This window comes from Labrus bergylta, chromosome 19 (assembly GCF_963930695.1).
Source record: "Labrus bergylta chromosome 19, fLabBer1.1, whole genome shotgun sequence".
In the NCBI taxonomy this organism is placed as follows: Eukaryota; Metazoa; Chordata; class Actinopteri; order Labriformes; family Labridae; genus Labrus; species Labrus bergylta.
This window is the reverse complement of record NC_089213.1, coordinates 1978063-2003782: the sequence shown is the minus strand read 5'-3', so window position 1 is coordinate 2003782 and position 25720 is coordinate 1978063. Positions and strand designations below refer to the sequence as shown.

At 38.6% G+C, this 25720-nt stretch overlaps 2 protein-coding genes across 2 annotated transcripts; one reads left to right on the top strand and one right to left on the bottom strand.

Moving 5' to 3' along the window:
- The first annotated feature begins 95 nt into the window (after positions 1-95).
- prrt1 (proline-rich transmembrane protein 1) lies at positions 96-12850 on the top strand. The gene is made up of 4 exons (XM_020658798.3): positions 96-483; positions 5183-5577; positions 7359-7550; positions 9509-12850. The coding sequence occupies exons 1-4, from the start codon at positions 465-467 to the stop codon at positions 9683-9685; spliced, it is 783 nt and encodes a 260-aa protein (XP_020514454.2). The 5' UTR covers positions 96-464; the 3' UTR covers positions 9686-12850.
- On the bottom strand, positions 12627-25320 carry tmem268 (transmembrane protein 268). The gene is given in 12 exon segments (XM_020658797.3): positions 12627-17585; positions 18251-18460; positions 18666-18755; positions 18857-18967; positions 19057-19164; positions 19166-19210; positions 19324-19431; positions 19529-19569; positions 19572-19622; positions 20576-20675; positions 22439-22565; positions 25010-25320. Coding segments are annotated over 11 exon segments (1062 nt in total). The 5' UTR covers positions 22469-22565; positions 25010-25320; the 3' UTR covers positions 12627-17417.
- Between the last annotated feature and the right edge of the window lie 400 nt (positions 25321-25720).

Sequence of the window (25720 nt, the reverse complement as noted above, 5' to 3'; positions counted from 1 at the left end):
ATGTTGTAATGTCATGCATGGGTGGACAGAAATCCACATTTTTTTTCTTCTTTTGTTGAGCTGTAGACAATAATGGGATGTTCCAGCACAGTGCACTGTGCATTTTCTATCAGTCCGGGCTGTCGCTTTAAGACAACGATAGCTTTGTGTCTGATTAATTCAATGTACGGCGACGCGTTAGTGGAGAAACCTTATTAGACTCGCAGCCACACAGAGAGAGAGAGAGAGAGAGAGGAGAGAGAGGAGAAGCACAAGCAGCCCTGCGCGCTGGAAGGATAATTAGGTTTATTTTAAAGTTGCCATTGAATCGGGGGCGGTTTTTTTTTTCTCAAGATGAAGACATCTTGAGGATTGGTTTTGGAGGAATAAAAAAAAACTCTGCATCAACGTGCACAAGATCGGAGCGTTTTTATTTTTAATCACAACACATCCGATCAGAGGAGGAGGACAGAAGATCGGGAGGCATGTCGTCGGAAAAACACGGTAAGGGGGCTTTTTCTTAAACGTGCATCATTGTGAAGCTTAGTTCTGCCACTTCTGATTGAGATGTGATCATTTCTTCCAAATGTCTTTGATCCACGGTAACACATCAGGATTTGGATATCTTCTTGTCCGCGTCATCAGCAGCATCTCCATCCGCTGGTGATGTGCACACACCGCTGTTTCTGTAGGATGATGCACCGCTGTGTGGGTGCAGCTGAAGGAGGGTGTTGAGGGGAGGGGGGTGAAAAGCCCCCATTTAGGGCCCCATATTATATCAGACGGTTTTAAGTGGTAATATGAGACTTTGTGTTGTTATATTTGGATCTAAAGTCGCCTGTTTGTCTTTATTTCTGAATGAAATGCCTTTAAACTACACCAGCACAATGACGTATAACCTGTCTAAGGTCAACTTTATGATGGCCTAATGCTCATTTTCCTTTTCTGTCTATGTGTCATTATTATCATTACGCACTGGCCTACGTAGGCCTACATCTCTCCTCACTGTAGACAGGAGTGTGGGTGTCCTCTGCGCGTCTGCTGCTGCTGCTGCTGCTGCTCTTACATTTCACTACCACAGTGTTTTGGGTTTACTCTTTAATTCCTTCACGATGGTAGAGGGAGAAATGTTGATGACGCAGCTTTAAGGTCATAATGAGACACATTAAGTTGTTAAAGAAACTGTAAAGGACACAGTGAGCCACACAATGCAGTTTGAGATAAAACTGTGATGTGGCTATGAGAATGATTAAACACTACCAATCTTATAAAGTATAAAACATTGCTTTCATTGTAATGGCTATAAGTATAAAGCACTAAATGGGGATTGGTCTGTGTAAATACAGCAAAGCTCTGTGACATGATTTTGAAAAAGGTCTAATTAGAGTCAGCTATAATAGACAAGAATGATGTTTTTTATTTAACACTTTATCAACCTATCAGCAACACTCCTCCATGTATTATGCTGAAATTTGCTAAATGTAATTGTCCTTAGGCATGAAGGCCTACTTACTGATAAAATAAAATAATTTTAGCAATTACAGGACAGTCACAGAAAAGCTCTCAATCAGTTTGACAAACGAAATGGACACAACATCCCTTAGATCCATTCCCAATGTCAATCAATCAATCAATTTGTATTTGTGTTGCGCCAATTCATAACAAATGTTCTCTGAAGACACGGAGCAGGTCTATACTTACTCTTAGTTGTATTATTTATGAAGACTGAATATTAATCCACCACGAGCACAGCACTATGAGCAACATTTAAGTTACAGCTGCCTTTAAGAGGCTGAAAACCTCGAGCAGAACCAGACTCATGTTGAACAGCTATCTGCAGAAACAACAACAACAACAATTGATACAGATTCACAATGCCAGTTATGCCATTTTGAAGCTCTTGATTAAGTATGAAGAAAACTGGTTTGAAAACGTTCTGTCCAAGTCAAAACTAAGGACATACAGTATATACAGATCAAAAATCATTTTATGCCTGAGTTATCTGTAACGTGTTGTTTATCTAGAGGCCAAAGATCCTCGGTCGCACAGTTAAGATCTGATATTCTCCCTCTGGCCGTTGAAGTTGCTCGATTCAAAAACATTCCAGTAGAAAACAGACTTTGTGAGATGTGTGAGTTGGACGAAGTTGGAACGGAGTCCCATTTTCTTTTGCATTGTACAAAATCTGATGATCTGAGAATTATTGTTTCATGAAGTAAAATCAGAAATATTGGAGCGGACAGATGTGCAGAAACTTTAAGTTTGATGTGTTTAAACTTTGCTCATTTTGTTTCAAAATCTTGTAAGAGGACAGGATATTCTGTTTGATTAGTTTGACTTCTTGCTTTCTCTTTTTGTTTCTTGAGAATGAATATAGTTTACCTAGTGCACTCTGATCAGGGAAGGTTTTTAATTTATGGTGCCATGCATGACACAATAATAAAATAAAAAACTAAACTATAATGGTTACAGTGCATGTTTTATTAGCAGGAACAACTGATAATTCTAAAATAAACATCAGCAACTATAATGATGAAATGTGGAGGACTCATAATGTTGATTATAGAAGGTAAAGTCGAGCATCGCTCTTAGATTCACTTGTGTAGGATAAGACTGAAAAGCACATTTTGGGTTCAAAACAACTGCACTAAATTAGAAAAACCACTAGCATACTAACATTAGCATATTTCCAGAAAGGTGCAGTGTGATATCCTTAAAAATAAATAAAGATTTCTAAGTGATTTACTTATTAATGAGACTCAGAGACTTCCTGAACCATCCAAACTTTGCAGTAAATAAGGTACCACAGCACTATAGCCTTTTATTGCTTGTGTCAATGTGGTTTTCTTTTCTGGGTGTTTTAAAAACGTTGTTAACAGCCATGTTTCAGACATTTTATGTTAAGATATTTTGAGTTAAAAAACACAAAAATCCTGAGCTTCTTTCTCCAGACTTTGGATTTCTCACACATTAAAATTAAGAAACCCACACGTCTTGCGTCTCTAATGTTTGTCACATCATGACCTTTTTCTTTTTTCTTTTTTTTACCAGTACCAGTCCCTCTCTCTCTCGCTCGCTCCTCTTTCTCTCCTCCGTCTGTTTCTGGTCCACTTCCTGCCTGTGACAGAGTTTGGGGTCTGTTACGTAAAGCCATGGTCCCCGAGCACAAGTCGTCATCCCTCATCACTCACTCCGCTTCCTCCTCCCTCCTTCCCTCCCTCTCTCCTCCTCCTCCTTCTCCTCCTTCTCCCCTCCCTCATCATGTCCCTGTCAAAATACATCAACAAACCTTGACCTCCTACCTGCTGTGAAAACATGACACCCCATCACTCCATTCTTTTGTTAACTAAACACCAGGGGAGCAGAAGTGAGAGCATGAAATATTAAGATGTCCAAATCAGACTGATGTGTCATCTGGACTTTATCACTCTTGCACCAAATTCTTGGTTTCCAGGTCTAATCTTCAAACTAGAATCTCCAACACTCTGGGATGATTTCCAAAGTGTTGTTAGACACTAAGAAAAACAATCTGAGCACTTCAGATGAACAACTAAGCATCATAAATTGACTTACTTATCCTGTAATTGCCCCCATTGGATTACTCGTAGCCATTAGGCTAGAGTAAGCCACTCATTAGAGGCGGCTGTGGCTCAGTGGTAGAGTCGGTGGTCTCTCAACCGGAAAGTTCAGCAGCTCCGTCTCCAGCTCCTGCACATGACCCTTAACCCCAAGTTTCTCCCACTTCTTCATCAACGGTGTATTTAAAAGAAACAGAAACAAGTGTGTGTTTAGGCAGAGAGACTGTCAGCGTGGAAACATACATTTTTACCCCTCATCACCTCAAGTGCCGCCAAAGTCAGCAAAAAGGAAATCTCCATTATCACACCAAACTACTGGAAGCCGAATCCCCAATAGCCTTCAATTTTTGTCGTTCAGTTTGTAATTATTTGCATCTAAAAAATATGAGAAACTAGTTTGAATGGACAATATTTCATATTTGCTTTGAGTTAGTCTAAACATTACTGATAAGGGGGTTACATTGGGAATGGTTAAGTTTGATAATTATTGCAAATGTTAGCTTTCATGGAAAGAAAAAGGAAGAAGCAGCTACATCAAGCGTTTGTGTTTTCAGCGGGCGAAGAGTCTGCTGTGAGCTGGGTTTAATGTGTGCGGTTAATGATGGTTTTAAACCAGTGGATGTTGAACATAGGCAGATAGCATCAAGTTCGTAAAACATATAACTATCTAACACGATAGAGTAACCATCTAGCGTAGCATATTTCAGCTAACGTCGACGATGTATGCAAGCTAATCATTTTTTTTCGTCTTTATTGACAAATTTAAAACATACAAAAAATGTTGAAACCAAATCTTATAGAGGATGAACATACAACAGCAAAATACACAGGAACAAGTTAATGCTAGCTGACTATGACATAGCAAAGTATTTTAGTTACTCACACACCAGTTTGAAAACAATATTTTATGATAACAAGGGGTCTGTTTCCTAATCTGATTATTAGTTTGACGACTCAAACTTTTGAAGCCACACTAACCCAAGTGTCACATGTGACTCTGAAAAGGAGTTTGGCATTCCTCCAGTCTTAAAAAATGCTTCAAACAGCAAAATTAGATTTTTATCCAGGTTTTTTTTGTGTGATGAAAATGTTTTGTCACTCAGATTTTGTGGATGCTTCATTAGACTCTAAACCATGATATCACACATGCATATTTACATTTCCAGAGGTCATACATACTGTACATGAGTAAAACAGCCTTCCAGCCACTGTGTGCTTCTGACAGTCCATCACATGAAGTTCTCCGTCTCTGAAATGTCACATTTCTGAACCGCTAATTACATCTTTTTGAAAGCAGACAGGGAGAGAAAGGTCTCGGTTCTTCTGGTGAAAATGTCAATCTCAGTCTTCATTAGCACTCAGGCAGCGCAGGGTTTTCTCTCTCTTTGAAGTCTTGGTGAGAAGATGTGGTTTGTCTTAATTGTTTTTCGTCTTTTCCATCGGTGAAATAAGCACATTCAACATGCGGACAGGATGTAGTCGACCAGTGTTGAGTTAGATAACGTGCCCTCTGTTCTTCCTCTGCTTTTTCTATTTGTGATTTCTTCCTACATTCTTCTTTTTTTTTTCTTTTTTTTTTAAATCTGTCCTTCCTCTTCTTTCTCTTCCTTTTTCTTTTCTCTCAGGTCTTGATGAGTCCGGCCGTCAGACCATGCAGCCTCCTCCGTACCTCCCCGGCCCACAAGACCCCAACGTCCCCCAACATCCCCAACAACACCCCCAACAACACCCCCAACAACACCCCCAACACCCTCAACAACACCCCAACATGCAGCCAGCGCCGGGCACCCAACCCAACTACCCTCCTCCTCCACCGCCTCCAGGATCGGAGGGATACCTCCAAGAGACCCAGTTCCACTGCGGCCCGATGGGACCTCAGGGAGCTCCGCAGGGCTACACGGTCCAGACGCAGGGACCCGGAGGCACCATGCCTCACCCGCCTGTAGGATACCTCCATCCTGGTTACCCACTGCAGCTGCAGCCCTGCACAGCCTACGTACCCGTCTACCCCATGGCATCGGTGAGTCAGAGACAAACAAAGATTTCACAGGGCTGACATCAGTCTGCGGCAGGATTACACCAGACTCTATTTTAATTTATTGTACAGATGAGAGTGCTTTAGTTTTATCTTTTCACAATTACAGATTTGAGGGATTTAATACGTTTAATTCAATGATGTTTCCTTTCACTTTTTGAGGATGTTTCTTGGAAAGAAGTACGTTATTTGATCCGAACTAAAAGAAGGATATAGACATAGTTGTTACTTCCTTTAAAGAAGAGCTTCTGCATGTTAATCTGACATTACTTGATGCCTTTCACAGGTTGATGTCGTGTTATTTACTTGTTTGGAGCATTTTTATAGACAGATTTAAGCAAAAAATATCCAATATCAAATCATATGAAATGTCAAACAAATCAAGTTTCACATTTTACTCAATTGCTAAATTGCATTTGTTGTTTTAAGACAGGCTTCCATACATTTTCATTTAAAATATTGTATGTCAGTGCATCAAGCTTTTGGTCCACAGATGCATTGCTTCATAGTTTTCTGTCATGTAGCAGGAAAAGGTATTTGTACAACAGATTTTTTACAAAGAGTGTAATGCAAAGTGGTTTACATTTGCTTATTGAATCTTTGAGTTGTGCTCCTGAATTGACAAAGATATGTTTTTGTATTTTTTCCTTTTGCAGTCAATCAGAGGTTTCAAACCGAGTCCTTATTGGTGTTTTAAAATCTGACGGGGTTGTGAAGGAAAGAGTAAAAACAATAGTGCAACACAGGGTCACATTTTCTTTTTTCTTTCATGAAAGTTTGACCTCTCCAAGACTCTCAAAAAATATCAACGGGTTGAATATGGAGCTGGACATTCCTGTTCCTCTCATTTCTTGTCACATCTTTATTTTTGCCTGTCAATTTTAAATGCATAGACATTTTAAAAAACTAATGTTTTAACACAGGTCACAGTTTCACAAACATCATTGTGTATTACCAATTTGTTCATCCTATTTATTTATGACTTTTCTTATACAAAGTTGTTGTTTTTTTTAAGTTAAGCTGTGTACGCTTACACATGAGAGGATGAAACTGTTCATCCATGTTTCATCTGCACAGCTGTCAGCCTCTTGTCGGACACTTTCATGATAACCTCAATTATTTAAATCGCACCTTTAATGTTTACACTGACTTCGCTAAAATTTTTTGACTCATCTCAGGGTATTCTTTAAATCTTTTTCTCAGGTTAATATATATGTATGGGGGGGGGGGTCAGTTTTGTGGTTAATTTTTAACAAATGTTTCATGTCATGTCTTGGTAACCTGCTGCTGGATGCTTTGAATTTCCCTCAGGATCAATAAAGTATCTATCTATCTATCTATCTATCTATCTATCTATCTGTCTATCTATCTATCTATCTATCTATCTATCTATCTATCTATCTATCTATCTATCTATCTATCTATCTATCTATCTATCCATAACACAGAAGTTAACCAGAAGTTGTGACATTTGGCCCCAAAATGTGACTGTGAGTCACTGAAAAACTTGAAGTGTCTCTTTTTTTCTGCTGCCGTCTTTAACAGCTGAATTATAAATAAATGTTAACCAAGAACAAATCTTCACAGCAGCATGCTCACCTTGCCAGCGCCAATCTCGCAAATAAATCTTTCTCTTTTCCTGCCACTTATAATCCTCCTTTTTCTATCGTGTTCCCTTGTTCTTGAGTATTCTGTGAGAGGGTAGTCCTTTGGAAGCTGTTGTTCTCACTTCCTGTCCTCTTCTCTCTCTCTCTCTCTTCGCTCAGGGTCAGCCCTACATGCCCGCCGCGGGAGGCCACCCAGGGATCCCAGCGGGTCAGATTCATCCCATGCAGATGCCCCCCACCATCACCCTGATGGACCGCCGGCCGCCTCACGACTACCTGCCCATCGCCGTGCTCACCACCGTCTGCTGCTTCTGGCCCACAGGCATCATCGCCATCATCAAAGCCGTGCAGGTTAATCACTCTTCAAGACATCTTTTCATCTTTTGAGCTCCATTTACATAATGTCGCCTTCACTTTGTGACTTTGTGGTGTAAATGAACCCAAAGGTGACTTTACCCCTCATTTCATCTTTAGAAATGATCTTCCCTTTCAGAAGGAAATTCCAGCCTGCAGTTAGTTTATATACCTCTGGTCTGAAATCCTGATGGAGTGGTCATTAATGTATGGATTTGTTCAGACTCAGAATCAGACTCAGAATCAGAATCAGAATCAGAATCTGGGTTTATTGGCAACTACATTTACACATACAAGGAATTTGACTTGGTGTATTGGTGCTAAACACTTAACAAGGAAATAAAGCAGAACTAGCAACAACTTAAATAATACAGTATAAGAAGATATTACAATATATAAAATACAATTTAAAAATGTAGAATATAAAATATAAAAATAAAAAACACAAAATGTACAAAAGGTGTAATGTAGGAGCTGTGCAGTGGACTATGAGAAAAAAAAATCTTAGTGTGTGTAACTTCTCACAGAGTGCACGTAAGGAAGATACATTTTTAAAATCCAGTGGGCGTTAATTCTTTATAATATTTCAACAACTTATGGATGGATTGCAAGGATATTTTGCACAGACATTTATGGATCCCTGGAGAGGAAAATTACTTGTTTAACCCTTTACCTTTTCTCTAGTGCTGCCATGACCCCAACAGTTTTGTAAAAAAAAGGTAAAAATAGCCCCCAAATTAAATGTATTATTATATAATAATAATACATTTAATTTGCACTTTACTTTTTTAGCAAAAAAATCTTAAAGTGCTACAGAAAAAAAAAGGTGGTTAAAACATTCATATCAAAATGAAATAACTAAAGAGATTTTACTTTACAGCTCGTTCTTACTCCAAAGAGGCAGCAGTTATATTGTTCTGTGGCCCAACACTTAGGTACCCACATTTCTGAATCATTTCCTCTAGCTTGTTGTTCTCATGCTGCTTTCTGCTCAGGTTACGTCGAGTAAAGTGCACAAACATCCACTCAGAGTGGCTTCTGGGATCGCTCACACAAACTCAGCTCAGGTTTTCATTACCCTGTGAAACACACTGTCAATGTCTTTTAATTTAAGAAGCTAACTCATTTCAGGATTTCTATGTAGCAAATGTTTGCTTTGTGCACTTTTCATGCAGTGCTTTGAAAGTTTGCTTCCTTTTCCTATTCAGAATGAATTCTCTGGTTGAACAAAGCAAGGATTTTTTTAAATGTATTTTTCACTCTATCTTCACGACTTTAATATTTTTCTTGATCAGGAAAAATTTCAATTACATCAGAAAACTGGCACAGCAGAAGTCAGGTTTTTCCTTCACATTTGGAGATAATTGAGCGTGCACTCATTGTTAAGCTGCGCTGACATTTCACCTACACAAGCTGCTCTTTTACAAGCCCTTTTAAAAATGCAATTTCTTTAACACACAGGTGAAGTCGAGCGTGATGCCAGACATGTTAAAGGCTCAGTCTCGAGGCTCTCATGCCTGTTTGCCGCTGTGACATCAGACTGCGCTGACCAACATGCTCGCAACATACCACATTACGTAACTGCACCATTGTCGCTGCAACGGGGATGGAATGGATTTTTTTCCTCTGGGGCTCGCTCAGCTGGCTTTGAGCTGAGTTGAGCTGACAAGGCATGGACCCACCGGTCTGAGCTGTGTGTGTGTGTGTGTTGTGTGTGTGTGTTGTGTGTGTGTTGTGTGTGTTAATGCTGTGCGGAGTGGCCTCTTTCTGCACATCGGGCCTGTGCTGCAGAGAAATCGATCCATTCATTGTGTTTTAGACTCTCCCCACTGCTCCCACTCGTGCATCTTCTTGTTACATAACATCTAATTTTCTCCTCTCTCTCTCTCTCTCTCTCTCTCTCTCTCTCTCTCTCCCTCTCTCACACCAATCCCCCTCACTCCTGCATCACTCAGGTGCGCACAGCGATAGCCAGAGGGGACATGGTGACGGCGGAGATAGCCTCCCGTGAGGCGCGCAACTTCTCCTTCATCAGCCTGGCTGTCGGCATCGCCTCCATCGTGCTGTGCACCATACTCACCGTGGTTGTCATCATCGCCTCGCAGCACCACGACGACGAATGGGAGCCGTAACTCCAACGCAGACGGGGGAAATCACGGCACATAGCCAACTACTCTCGATCGTTTTTGAGGATATACCGTAGGAGCACTGACAAATGCAACACAAACTGCTAAGGCGTTTCCTGCCCTCTGTGACCAACTACACACACACACACACACACAGCTCTGAGTTAACCTGCTGTCACACAACACACACCAACAACCAAACACAGCGTATATGATGAAACACCAAATACAAGAGCTGTTTAATGAGGTCCAGAATTTCCCTTTGCACTCAAATATGAGCTGCAAGAGGGAAACAATGCTCCACACATTAACAATTAATTTGATGCTGATTATAATAAGTTTTGATTATTTCACCAGATCAGAGGATAGGTGGCTGTGTGTTACAACAACATCTGCTAAATGCGCCCACACAGATGTATTTTTTTTGAGTAGTTAAATGCACATTTAGTCTTAAAATTATACATCTTCTTTAAAAACATTTTTAAAAAGTGCCATGCTTAGTGACAAGTGTTGATCAGGTGTTAGTGCTGATTGCCCGGGTTAGAGGCGCTGCTCAATACACATTCTTACACACCAAATCGAGACTGGATGGACGAAGCGTCTAATGTAACCAAACAAGATTATTTATTTGAGATTGGATGTTTGTGAATTATTTGGGTTTTTTTTTCATTTATTTAAAACTCTTATTTATTAATTTATTCAATATCTACCCATGCACTGACGTTGTCTGCTATAATTTACAGTATATCAATCATTTTTCTTGCAGCTATCTGACACTTTGCAATTGGCTTAAATTTGATATCTGAAGATGTTGATTTTGCACTTTGTAGTGACCACATGAGATGATGCAGCTGCTTACATTCATAGTTCTTATAGTGCATGCTAAATATGAATTTAAGCTATTGGGCGTCTGGTGCAAAAAAAAAAAAAAAAAAAAAAGCTTTTCTCCCAGCTGCTGGTGGGAATATTTCCTTAAAAATGTCTAAAAAAAAAAAAATGTTGTGTGAAATAGTATTTTTCAAAACGTTTAAAAACGGCTGCTGTAATAACAAGAATATCAAGGAGACAATTTAGATGATAAGTATTTGAATTTAATATTTGCGAATATTTGTTTTTTGCAAGTATTTTCAAAGTAGTGTATTGGCCTATTTTTTGTGTTGCACATCTCTTAGCTATTTATTCAATCAGACACTGTATATGAAACTTTTGTGCAACGTTAGACTAATGAGGTATCATAACCCTGCATGTGATCCCTCACTTTGTTTCCATTTGTCTTAAATATCAAGGCTGCGTGACGGCTCAGAGCCTTTTTCACTGTTGTGTACACAAAGCGTCAGACGGGGTTCACTCCATGTGAGTTTCCATGATGTAGCGTTTAGCTCTGAGCAGTAGGTGTGCTACTGTTTGTATGAGCCGTGACAATACAGCGTGAATATTATTTGGTGTTTCTGGGGTTACGGGAGAACAGAAAATGAATGTTTCCAATAGAAGAGAGAAAGAGAGAGAGAGAGAAAATAATAATGCCTATACAGTATTGTAGCACTTTCTGCTATCTGAAATCTGTCCCCTGGTTCCCATTCTCTCTCTTTTTGTCTCCCCACATGAGTTATTGGACCTATTAATACCTCCCTCTTCCCCTTTCTCTTTTGCTCTGTTGTTTTTTTTTAAGAATAATAGAGAGATATTGAAAAAATATATTGTTTGTGGACAATGAACACAAAAAGAGACAGTATAAATACAGTTTATTCTGTAGTTTATGTTATTATCAAAGTCATTATTATTATTTATTGCTATTGATGATCACTTACGTATAATATAAGGTACAGTGGACACATCCTGGCCTGTATTTATCAATTGTCATTTACTTATTATACATTTACAGTTAGTCGTTATGCTGGGCGATGAGTTTTTTTCTGTACAAATTGTTGATGATTTTCATTTAAAGAAAATATTATGGTCTGAAATATGTAAATTAACTTAAATTAAACAATATTTGAGATATTTAAAGAGTATGAAAATATAAATATAGACAAAAAAAAAGATGTATGATGTTAAAGCTGGACACAAAGAACAAGCTGGAGAACGGAGGAGCGTCTCCTACCATCAGAGATAACAGCTCATATAAGAGGCTCAAAAATATATATAAATCTAATGTCTATGTCTAAAAGCACTTTACCCTGAGTTATTATTCTGAATTTATAATTCATATCAGATGATAATATTTGGTAAAATCTCTTCATAATGTCCCGAAAATGCTACGATTAGATTTTACTACTCCATCTAAACACTAAAATAGAGTTTCAATAAATAGATTTGAATCTACAAGCAACTTTTTTAAATTTAAAAAGATATTGTCTCCTTTTAGCTAAGACAAAGACTAACCCCTAATCAAATCTATAGCCCACCTAGCACCATTCAATTCTTGTGTTTCCTCTTTGGGCTTAAAAGAAATCTCATCAGGGTGTGACAGGTGGTTGTTGTTACTTTTGGACAAAGTAGGCTATCCCTTTTTTTTCAAAAATTGCAGAGCTAAACTAACTAGCTTCAGACTGTAGCTAGATTAGCCTAGCGTACACATATGAGAGTAGTCTTAATCTTCTCATCTGTGTCTTTGCAAGTACAAATAAATAAGCAGGCTGAATCATTTATTTAAGATGAGGATGAAAAGTCAAAGATGTTTTACTTCTATCCAACACTTAACCCAAAAAATGTACTTTTATCAGTTTGATAAATACAGGCCGTGTCCTTCTGATGACACGTTGATATTTCAGTGTTTAAAGAGTTAATGAAGCACAGTGCTGTTTAGTATTATTATTGTAGTTAATATCTAGTTAATATGACGCTATAGGCTCCCTGTGTGCTTTCTATTGGGACCTCTCTGTGACATGAACCGCAGCTGTTTACCTGAACAGCTGACAGATTTATTCATCATTTCCCTTTTTATTTCTTTTTTTTTTTACGTTTTGTTTTTTATTTATGAGCCTGTACATGCGATGATTGGATGCTTGTTCAAAGAGCCAAAAAAAAAAAAAAAAACCTGTGTACATGTGGTTCTCTTTGGGGTTTATCTTTATAATAGGCTGATTTTCATGGCTGTGTTGCACATGCATTGGTTGTTTCTGACTTCAGTTGTTTGAGCGACGAATAAAAGAATAATTTTTTGTTGATGCATTAGTGAAGGCAGCCTCTCAGTCTCTCCCACATCCTCTCAGTCTCTCTGTGGCCTTTCCGCTCTCCCCCCATCACTAAGGTGCTATTTATAGTTGCCCCGGTTTTTTTCTCACTCTGTCTCTCTTTTTCCTCTCTCTGTCAGATCTACACTATCTCTCACTATCATGTGTTTTTTATCATGTGACATTTTTGGTTTCACAGCCGATTTTGTCTACACGATGACGGCAAGTGTTTAGAGCACAGAAACAAAGACAAAGATGATGCCTTCTTATCCACCCTAATGTAGACATACTACAACGTTTACCCAAAGGATATGCCATTATGTCTTTTAGGTTCCCCTGACCTTCCCCTCTGCGCCACTATGTGGTATTGAAAGGAATCTCAAAAGTCATCAGCATAAAGAGATCTCAGCTACATGTTTTGTGCTAATTCATGAACGTTAAATTAAGATTGTGAACAGTTAACTGGTGGATGTATTTTGAAGGCTTGCTTTACATGAATCTTACCTTAAAGTCAACATCCTGCAAACATCGTCAATGGGGTTATGTGAGTCTGCTTACATTTAGCTCAAAGTTGTGCTCTACTCAGTTACCTTAATTGTAAGAAAATATATTTGTAGAATTACAATTTAATAAAATGTTATAAGCTTGTGGAATAAGATGCAAGCTTCGGCAAACTTCTATGGACTCTGCCATTTTTGAAAATGTCCGCAAACCAATATCCCAATAAATAAGCTTGGGGCTTAAAAAAGAATTCCTAGGCTGAGGTTTAAATACAAAAAGATAAGAGCATTTAAATGACTATTCACATAAACATGATATATACAACCACATTTAAAGGGAGTATATCAAATAATAATGACTCATTCTTTAACGTTAGAATGCTAATTAAATGCTTTTGGAAAATGTTTGCCTTCTTTCATGCAATCCAAGTCATTAAACAAATTGTTAGATACATCAAAGGGTTAACCACATTGAAGCTAACATGAGCATGTTAGCCTGATGACGTTATCTATGAGGTCAAAGAACAGCTTAAATGCTTTATATGCGATTTTTTGATCCAGCAGATGTCGCCCTTCAGCACCAGCATGGAACCAAAACAACTTGCGCTGCATTGTTGTGTTAGCATGCTAATGCTAGCGATCTTTATTATGCTGGTATCTTCACACTGCATGTAAATTTACCTGAAATGAGCGTGATCTAGAAACACAGTTAAGCAGTGAGTACAGTATGTTATTCTTCTTTTCTCTAGTCCCTCAATTAAACAACTTTTATACTCGAGGGGAGGAGTCAGCCGGCCGTCCCGGCGATGTAAACAAAGTGAAGATAGGACTCTGAAAACTCTGAAAGCATCACAGACAGTGGGATTTATATTACATTTAAGTGCGAAAAATCACATATAAAGACTTTTAAACTTGAGTTTAGCCTCACAGAACAGATTTGATTTCTTTGTTTGACACAACAGGAAGTTATTTACTTGCTTCATTGTTAGTTTTTTTTGTCCCATGAAGGTTGAATATAATTGTTCCCTATCTGAGCAGAGTATACTTTAACCTGGTTTCAATCTACTTGGAAAATTATAGTAAAATCTTAACTGTCTTATAACTCTGTGTTTGGTCCCTACATACTTCTTAGGGGTCTTCAGCTGCTAAATGCTAACTGCTAACAGTGTCTGTTTGCAGTGGCAGCTCTGGTTGAAAATGCCTTTGTATAAAAGTGATGTTTTTATCGGTTGGAGGTAACCATACAGTAAAGTTGTGACAGCACTGCATTAAGCTTTGTCTGTATGATAGAGCTGTCATTAATGTAGAATAGCTGCAGGTTTACTTGTAATAACTAACCTCTTTCACAGCCACGTCGTTTCCACTCTGTCATTTGATAAATTAAATGAAATTATTATTAAAAGTAGGATATTAAAAAAGATCATGTTAGCCTCTATATACAATACATTTTAAATCAGGCCCATAGAAAAAGAGGTTGAGGGAGAAGCGTGGTTGGAGCTCAGCCAGCCTGTGTGTGTGCAGGATCACAGATGGTCATTTAGCCTCCTGAGGAGAAGCAGCATCTCTGAGATCATTTGACTTGGCCTCACACTGCACGCCTCTCTCCTCCATCACACGGTCCCAGAGTCGCCCCGGGTCGCCCACGCTGGCTGTGTCTCTGCATGTGTTTGTGTCATCATGCAGCTTCCTCGCTGGACTGTCATCTCGGCCGCAGCGTCTGGACTGATCACTGATGGCTGTATCATGAGGGAAATAAAACTCAGAGTCCTGCAAACATAAAACCAGAGGTGTGAGAACAAACACACATGGCTCTGCTCTGCCGCTGACATTTGAGATTAAATAGCAGGAAAACCTAAAGCCAGTGAATGGTGTCAGCCCTCCTTTCAGCATCATTACACGCCTGCATCGAGGGGAAGCTCTTCTTTTCGCTTCATGCTTCGGCTGTCTTTGTCTACACGAACCCCAAACAATGGTGGACGAAGAATTTACATCCTTTACTTAAAAAAATGAAAAATACAAGTACAAGAACGAAAAAAATATACATGACAAAAAACTTTTATATCTTAAGTTCTAATTTAAGTGATGGAAAGTATATTCACTTAAATACAGTATTAAAGTGAACATGTTGTTGTACTCTGGATTTCTATCATTTATAATTAATTAACAGCTAGAAATGTAATCTTTACTCCACATCTGTCAGACATGTTTAATTAGTTTTTCCTTTTAAATGTAGACTTTAAAAAATAAAACAATATCAGTTTATTGATCAATCATTTCAGAAATGTATATGAAGTACCTCCAGCAACTGGAAAATTAGGATTTACATGAACACTGCTTCACCTGATATAAAACTCTCATACCATGATGTATCTGAAAAATAAATACTTTTACCTTTAAGGTTTAAAATGTAATGAATACATTTTACACACTATACACACACACACACACACACTATACCCACACACACACACTATACCCACACACACACACACACACACACACACACACACACACACACTATACCCACACACACACACACACACACACACACACACACACACACACACACACACTATACCCACACACACACACATGCACACACACACACACACACACACACACACACACACACTATACCCACACACAAACACACACACACTATACCCACACACACACACACACACACACTATACCCACACACAAACACACACACACTATACCCACACACACACACACACACACACACTATACCCACACACACACACACACACACTATACCCACACACAAACACACACACACTATACCCACACACACACACACACACACACACACTATACCCACACACACACACACACACACACACTATACCCACACACACACACACACACACACACACACACACACACACACACACACACACACTATACCCACACACAAACACACACACACTATACCCACACACACACACACACACACATACTATACCCACACACACACACATGCACACACACACACACACACACACACTATACCCACACACACACACACACACACACACACACACACACACACTATACCCACACACAAACACGCATACATACACACACACATATGCATACATACACGCACACACGCACACACACACACACGCATGCATACATACACGCACACGCACACACACACACACACACACACACACACACACACACACTATACCCACACAAACACACACACATGCACACGCATATATATATTTGTAAAATTCATTTTCTGTTAAATGTTGATCTCGGGTGCAGACATGTATTGAAGTGCTTCTGGGAACAAGTGCAAATCAAACAAGGTCGTAACTAAAACATATTTTGATATCACTGTTTCATCTTTAACAACATAAAGATAGTAAATTAAATTATACAATCATGTTTTTAATGGAAAATATTTATCTGAAAAGTAACAGCAGCTGTCACACAGCTGTACTGGAGTAAAAAAAGGTTTTCACATTTTCCTCTCAAATGAAGTGGAGGGGTCGTATTATGTGGAGTAAACATAAAGGACATAATCAAGAAAAGCACAGAACTTGTTTGGTACAAAGATAAACACAGAAGAATCGACTGAAAAATAAAAGTCATTACAATGAATAATAAATATTTGTGAGAATAATTTAAAGAGCAGTAATTAAGGCTGTGATTGTCATGTGTGCAAAATGTACAAATATTGTTTTACAGCAGCTGGAATAGACCTCAGCATGTTTCCAGTTTGGCAGGGTGACAGAGTTTGTTGGGACCAAATGGACGAGGGTCCAGGTGGTGCAAACACAGAGCTGGCATGAGAACAGAAGTGCAGCGGCCTGGCTGCTGTAGGAACAGTGAAACACTGAAATGAAGAGTGTGAAGCTCCAAACAGGTCCTTTGTTTGGTCAAAATGTCCCCAAAGATGTAACATAAACCAAGTGTCTCCTCCAGAGGAAAAACAGCTCCGTCAGTTTATGTGATAATGAGCAAAGGCTGCAGATTAAAAGTCCATCAGCTCAGTGCAGCGGCTTCCTGGTTTGACCCCGGTTGTCTCTGTCACTGAAGGATCTTCTTCTTGATGTACTGACAGAGGCAGAGCGGGGCGGTGCTGCAGTGATTTCTCCGGGGACGCAGGCGGTGATGTGACGGTCCTGACAGCCTCTCAGACACCAGCAGCTTCACATACGCTGCACTGTAGGTCATGAGAAGCTGGTAGGCCTTAGCCTGCAACAATAACATAAAAACAAACAAGTTAAAGAAACCTACTTCAACCCAAAGACCAAAGAGAGCAAGATCGGCTCTGAAGCTGATATTGTGTAAGTGTAAGTAACCGGAGCAAAAGAGTTCATTTACAGGCTCTGAGAGTGTAGAGAGTGGAGTTGATAATTGGATTAATTTTGGTATCAGCATTCCTTAAATAACAATCTGTCTGTCTTTTCAATATCCAATCAGAACAGAGACTGCATCAAACAGATTTATGAACTAGCTCATGCAAAACTTTCAGCGCAAAAGCTTAACTTCTCAGAAGCGTTTTATGTCCAGCATTAGTGAGAATATGAACGACATACAGTAAGTGCCTTATGCTACTTAGAAGAAAAAAAACTTAAAGTGACTTTAGTCTGTTCATATTCATGTGAATTCATTCATATGGACTTTCAAATGTGAGCCAAACACTGGCTGAAAACATACCTATACTGTAAATCAAGATCTCACAACACACTTTTATTGAATTAAAAATAACAGTATTAAGGTTTAAATTATAGAAATATATTTAAAATGTTTTTTTTTTAAAGTTGGTAAAAATGGTTTAAATCATTTAATTTAAAAAATGAGTAAATACAAACTATTTTAATTTGTATAGAAACTAAGAAGTCTTCATGTGTGTTTACCTGAGCAGGCAGAGAGACATCAGGGAGCAGGCTGTAGCTGGTGGTAACTTTGGTGTCCTCCCGCTGGCTGGATGAGGTACTGCAGCTCATCGCCTCGTCTCCTAGCAGAGGCCTCTGTTCATCTAAATCCTGCTCGATATCTGACCCACTGACCTCATCGTTGACCTCCGTCACCAGGACGAGATGAGACATTCTCTTCTTCAGTTTTTTCTGGTGAAAGTGTGACATAAAATCGGACCACTTTACCTCCCTTCACACTAAACAGTTGAGTGAAGTCCAGAAATAAATGTCCTTAAAATAGCATCTGGAATTATGTTTCTATTGATCTCCGGGGAGGACAAACATGGAAGCAGAAGACAAATCGATGTAGCAGCAGGAGAACAAACACAGCGACAGATGTACTCGTCTCACTCACCTGGGTGTCATTTGTCACAAAGTTGTGCTCCTCTAAAGTTTCAGTCAGTTCCCTTAGACAGCAGGACAAGTCCCAATACACAAAGTACAGCTGCAGACAAACAGGGAGCATCAGTATCTGCATGTTCTAAATTCATTTTGTTGTTCTGTCAGGATGTTTCGTGATCCAGAGCAAACCACCAAACCACATACCTTCATGTTTCCTTTGCAGTTCTGCACCCAGTCGGCCACGGCAACCAGCAGCTTGTGTTTCACCATCCTCTCATTCACCTGAATCAACCGAACGTCCAAGTTCATGTTGATCTGAAACACACACAGACACACACACATACATTTTTAAATATGTATTCCTGTAATATGGATGTATATAGAAGCCTGATAGTTCTTCTTACGTCCTTGTTGCTGAGGTGGAGGATGAAGATGACGGCTGTGGTGATGAAGATGGCGACCAGGCTGACAGAGAGGCAGAGGACCCAGTAATCACTCACAGTGATGAAGATGTCGGAGGGTGGAGAACACGGCGCACCAAATCACCAAATACAGGATCTGGTGAAAGCGAGCAGAGAGAGTATGACACTGATGGAAAAGTGGTAAGAGAGTGAAAAGAAAGCAGAGACACAGAGATAGAAGGACATGGGGAGTGTTAAATAATAACGTACCGGTGCAAATATAAAGTGGAAAAGCGCAGAGTGAAAAATCAAATATCTCCTGACAGGAGAAGCGTTCAGAGCTGTGTTCAGAGGAATCTCCATGTCTCTGACCGGAATCTAAGATCACAGGACATAAAGCCTTAAGTTATATAAAAACTTATGATAAAGATATAAATCAATATTCAGTGCCACATTCGTGGATGTGTTCGCTGACCTCGAAGCCATCATCCTCCAGTTTGGCCCGACACAGTGAAGATCAAAACTGGGGTTTAGGGTTGAAGAGGTCGGCACTGCAAGAACACACTGACCTGAGAGAGAGAGAGAGAGGGGGGGGGGGGGGGGGGAGAGGGAGAGAGAGAGAGAGAGAGAGGGAGAGAGTATGAATGTGTGTTTGTGTGTGTGTGTGTGTGTGTATGTGTGTGTGTGAGTGTGTGAGAGAGAGAGAGAGAAAGAGAGAGAGAGAGAGAGAGCGAGAGAGAAAGAGAGAGGGAGAGAGAATTAGAGGGAGAGAAAGAGAAAGAGAGAAAGAGAGAGAGAAAGAGAGAGAGAGAGAGTATGAATGTGTTTGTGTGAGAGAGAGAGAGAGAAAGAGAGGGAGAGAGAGTATGAATGTGTGTGTGTGTGTGTGTGTGTGTGTGTGTGTGTGTGTGTGTGAGAGAGAGAGAGAGAGAGAGAGAGAGAGAGAGAGAGAGAAAAAGCTGTAACCACTTCTACATCTTTTAAAATAGTTTCTGTGATTTTCAAAAAGAACTACAGAAATCGAGGAAAAAAAAGAGCAAAAAACTGTTGAACGTTTGTTGACATGTGAAACTGTGACAATGAAAAAGGAAGTAAAGTCAACACAAAAGCAGACTGGTCAAATATAAATAACTTCACATATCACTCTGACCTGAGGTCAGCCAGACTGTACAAAGTCGAGCTGCGCAGACAAGCAACATCTTGAAATACACATTTAATCCTGATTTTTATATTACAGAGATTTGTTGTAAGCTCTATTGGGAGGAATGTCTATAAAATAAAACCAAATGTACTCAAAGTACTTGATAGGATGTGTGCAAGTATTCTCTGAGTCTTTGTTGGAGACATTTCACTTCCTGGAAACATCTTCCTTTTTTAACCAATGCTCCAATCTCAAAGCTGAAGAGGGAATAACTTAAATTAAGGAGTTAATTTATTTGCATCTCAGAAGATCCTTTCCCATCCTGATTTTTTGTTTGCATTTTTGTGACCAAATAAATAAGAATATAGAAGTAGCCGTTACCATTGGACCATTTTGGATTGTTTTGCACATCCTCCTCATCCTCCTCCATCGCATGATCATCTCCGTTCTTCTCCTCCATCATCTCAGAAGTCACCACGTCCTACAGAGAAATCAATCATCTTTTATGTCCGAGAATAACAGAGAACACTTAGATAGCTAATGTTAAAGTCGGCTACAGACATTTCTTGGTATGAATCAACAAAAAATGGAATTGTATAAGTTCCTCCTGCTGATATCTGTCATCATCCTCAGAACGAGGAAACAAAGTCAGCATGAAAGCGGATCCATGTGACTGAAATTATGCATCACTCAGCATTATATTACAAACCACTGAATCATAAAAACATGACCAAAAGTCAGCAGTTTGAGAAGATGATTGATGAAGGAAACCGACAAATTAATTATAAGAGAAGGAATTATTTTAGTTTAAAAAAAGGCAGAATATACAATCATCATGTTTATTGATCTAGAAGTGTCAAATCTCAGTATGCCAGACGGTACTTAATAGAGAAGATTTGAAAAAGCTTATAAACTAATGGATAAACCGCTCAATGTTAGAAACAAAGTAATGGATTAAAAGTTAGTTAGTGCATTGGAAAAAGTTCGCTATTGGCTGTTAATAGATGTAAGCTAATGGATAAACAGTTAGCCAAAAGTATTCATACTATGCTTAAAGTAGGCTTATGGATAATCTACAGAAAATTAGCTAATTATAACAGTTGATATATCCTAGTAGTTATAACATAAACAAAAGGATAAAGAGTTGATGGCTGGCTAAAACCTGGCGAATGACTTAACTGTGAAACGGCTTACTTCGTATTAAAAGTAAGTTAGCTACAGGGATTGGGTAAACACTTATTATGTACTGTTAGCTTTTAAATTATGGGAAAAACTGTCTACAAGAGAATAGATGGCTTTACAGTGAGATAGCTTAGCTTGTTGTAATAGATAAATATTTTATTTAAGCTTAAAGTCGTGAATAAACACTAAAATACTAATGCTAAAAGTTGGCTAATGGCTAGCTAGCTAGCATAGAATTTGTTTGAAAAAAGGTGAAGAAAAGAGGATGTTTATTAAACGCAGTAGATAAAAAGTTTAAAAAGTTAGTCAAAGTTAAAAATGTCTTTGTGGTTTAAATAGTAAACTTTAAAGGCTTTATATGCGATTTTTTGATCCAGCAGATGTCGCCCTTGAGCACCAGCATGAAACCAAAACAACTGGCGCTGCATTGTTGTGTTAGCATGCTAATGCTAGCGATCTTTATTATGCTGGTATCTTCACACTGCATGTAAATTTACCTGAAATGAGCGTGATCTAGAAACACAGTTAAGCAGTGAGTACAATATGTTATTCTTCTTTTCTCTAGTCCCTCAATTAAACAACTTTTATACACGAGGGGAGGAGTCAGCCGGCCGTCCGGGCGATGTAAACAAAGTGAAGATAGGACTCTGAAAACTCTGAAAGTATCACAGACAGTGGGATTCGGGTGTTACACCCATTGTAGACAGTCATGACTCACAGAGTTATTTTCAGAGGAGATACTTAATTTATATTACATTTAAGTGTGAACAATCACATATAAAGCCTAAGTTGTGAATAAACACTAAAATACTATGCTAAAAGTTGCCTAATGGCTAGCTAGTGTAGAATTTGTTTGAAAAAAGGTAAAGACAAGAGGATGTTTATTAAATGCAGTAGGTAAAAAGTTTAAAAAGTTAGTCAGAGTTTAAAAAATGTCGTTGTGGTTTAAATAGTAAAAACTTATACAATGAAAGGGTAGATATAAGTACAGCTCCAATATATAACAAGTGTGACTACAGCAGTCTTAACCCTGATGAATCAGTTGTACATAAACATACTCACTTCACTTCTACATGGCGTGTTGTGTAACATCCACTGTTATAATCCATCCATGATGAATGGCACCAATGAAGAGAAGGCCTTTCACTGTTGTCCCGGTCATGTAAGGGTTTGCAGCCACATTCCTGATCTGATACAACAGTTAAACATGTCAGGCTTTAACTAGACGACTGGAATCTATTTCTGCACATCCTCTAGATAAGCCACAGCTTTTTTTTTTTTTTATCACTGATTACAATCCCTGATTATTTTTAAGTGACTATAGAAAGACGATAAGGCTCGACCAAACCAGAGCCTTCCTGCTCAGATGCTGAAGAAAAGAATAGCACCCTCCATGACATGTAAAAGGTATATGCATCAAGTTATTAAGTAACCAAAGGTGAAAAAGTGTGAGCAGCAAAACACACTTCATAAAAAACAATAATATATATATTTTTTTATTTGTAAATTTTATTTCATTCAAACAAACAATAAAGTTAAGAAAACAAACATAAAATCTCAAATTTTTAATGAAAAGGAGCAGAAAGAAGACTAATCTTATAATATCTGCCCCTCTTTCACAAAAAATCAATTAAAACAAAACAAAACACTTAATTCAAAAACAATAAAAATAAAAATAAATTGGCTGCAGGCAAACACAGCCACTGGCATCCCCATCGTAGATCCTCCTGACCAATTCATTTTACACCGTACAAAGCATATCACAATACAGCATCACGAAACAGAACAGTACATCTCACTGACATATTTCCTAATGTTTCTTTTAAATATCATGTTTGATTTAGATTCTTTAGTTTCTCTGTTGAGATTGTTCCATAAGCTGATTCCTTTCACAGTAAAACAACAACAATAATAGAGTTATTAATCATGAAGGGAATCTTCCTTTCAGATTCTCGTTGTTGTAAAACATTTTGTATTGATTGTATCATTGGATATGTCCTTTCAAATGTGAGTTTACATATACACTGTACTGCTTAATGGAACAGTAGAGTACTGCATTATGTATGAATGTATGTAATAGACTTATCCTCATGCACTGGATTTCAGGGCTGTTGCCTTTTACTGTAATGAAAAAGAGCTGATCTCATCTGCTGTCAAAGATTATGACCCCCATAGTTAGAGGACCAAATGTATTTTTTTTTGTCTTTATAGCTGCTTATACTTAAAATGTCCAGAATGCTATTTGTTATCACAGCGGCGTATGCATGCTCTGTTCATGGAAGATAAGAGGCAGCTTAAACCGATGCACTGCACCAGAACAGGGACCCTTCACAGACCACATCCTGTGATGTTTTTAACGGCTCTTGTGTCTGTGACATAATGAAAGGAAGGTGATAAAAATGAAATAAAAATAAATGCCGATTAGAGGCACAACCAGCTCTCTGTAGATGTCCTTCTACCCCCACTCTCTCGCCTGCCCGTCTGTGACGCTGCCACATTTCACCACTGAAGTGTGAAAACACTGCTGCAGCTGTAAAGTCAACTCTTTACCTCTTTCTCAGCCTCGCTCTTTTGGCGTTACTCCTCTCTGCTTTCATCTACTGTCTCATTCTCACTCCCTTGAATGTTAAGAAAGTCAAACTAACTCTGGGCAGAGTTATCATTTACTGCTAACTTTGCAGCTTTACACAAGAGGAGACCAAATCATAATATTGTTCACACAGCACAGGCAGAAATGGTACTTTTTGTTCAGTGTTGGAAAGAGGAAACAGCATGATTATTATCATGAGCGTGGTGAAAAACTGAACATACATTCTGTTATCTTAAAGCTTCATCTTATCTATTTTTAAACCCATGTGTGTTGAAAGTTACTTTTATATATTCAGCGGGTTGTGTCAGGTCGAAGAGCGATTCATATTCATCATTTTAAGTCAATTTTAAGTGTTCTGGGATGATTTTTCTCAAAAAGTTGGAAAGTTCAACGTTGCATCATTGTCATGTTTCTTCTTTTTAATTCTGCACTTTTTCTTTTTTTGCTACTACATTTTTTTTATTGTTTTTTCAACAGAAAAAACATCAACAACATAACATCAGAATGACTGCCAACATTTAGACATGTTCAATTTTAGGTCATAACCTAAGTAGTGCAGTTCACAAGGGGTCTTTAAATAGCTTCTCATAATTGACATGATCAAATAAAATGAAGAATAAAATAAAAAATAAATCAGTGAAAGGGAGGCAAACGACATAAAGTTGTCAGAATGAGTGGGGCAAACCACCTAGCACCTTATCTATTGATCTGTCAAATATTGTCTCCATTTTGACCAAGTCCTTTCTTACTCTCAATAAGAAAGTCAGTCTTTCCATCTCATGAATCCCTTTCATAATTTCGAACCAGTTATCTACTGTGGGCGGATCAGTCTGTAACCATTTACGGGTGATCGCTTTTTTTGCTGCTACTGAAAATATTTTCAGAAGGTATCTATCACCTCCTTTTATTTTGTCAGGCAGATCACCCAAATAAAATGAGATAAAAGTTAATGGTAACAGTTGTCCAAGAATCTGCACATATACCTTTAAATGTTTGCTGTCACTCCTTGAAAACAAAACAAAACATCATCGAGCACGTCTTACCTGTATTTTAGATGAAAGTCCATCATGTCAACAAAAGTGTGATCATTATAATCCTCTGTCGTCTAGTATTTGTTTCCAGATGTCCACATGTATGGTGATAGATTGATTTAATGCAGAGCTGCTACTGCACCCTCAGACTGTGGCGTATGTTACTTTCACGCTCAGATGAGACTCAGCAGTTTCCCTCCTACTTCTCCTTCTCTTGGTTTCTCTCCTTCCTTCTCTCTCTCTCTCTCTTGTTCTTTCTCTAAGCGTGTGACTCAGATCAGCCGGCCTCATGACTGCAGGAATGTGGTTGTTGGTTCTCAGCTCACACAACACTATGATTAGTTCAGCCAATTTTTTTTTAATACTGTGTGTATGCAGAGGCCAATTAAGAAAGCCTCAAGCCTTTATTAAAAGTGACACCTTTGATCTCAGTTGGATTTTTGTGAGTTTAAGTCTGGCTTCTCTTGAGGAAAATGTTTCATGATTAATGAAAATATATGCTAAAGTCCTCAGCATTTCTGTTTGTTTTCAGTGGCATTATGTCAAACTTTTCACAGAACTTTTCATTAACTCATGAAGTCTGAGGATATTTGTGGGGCAATGCAGGATTTAATTCAATGCAGCTAATTCACACGGTGATAACATAGGGAATAATAGTGGGGAATTTTAGGCATACAGCTGTTTAAACACATTATAAAGAGAAAGGTTAAACTAATAGTACAT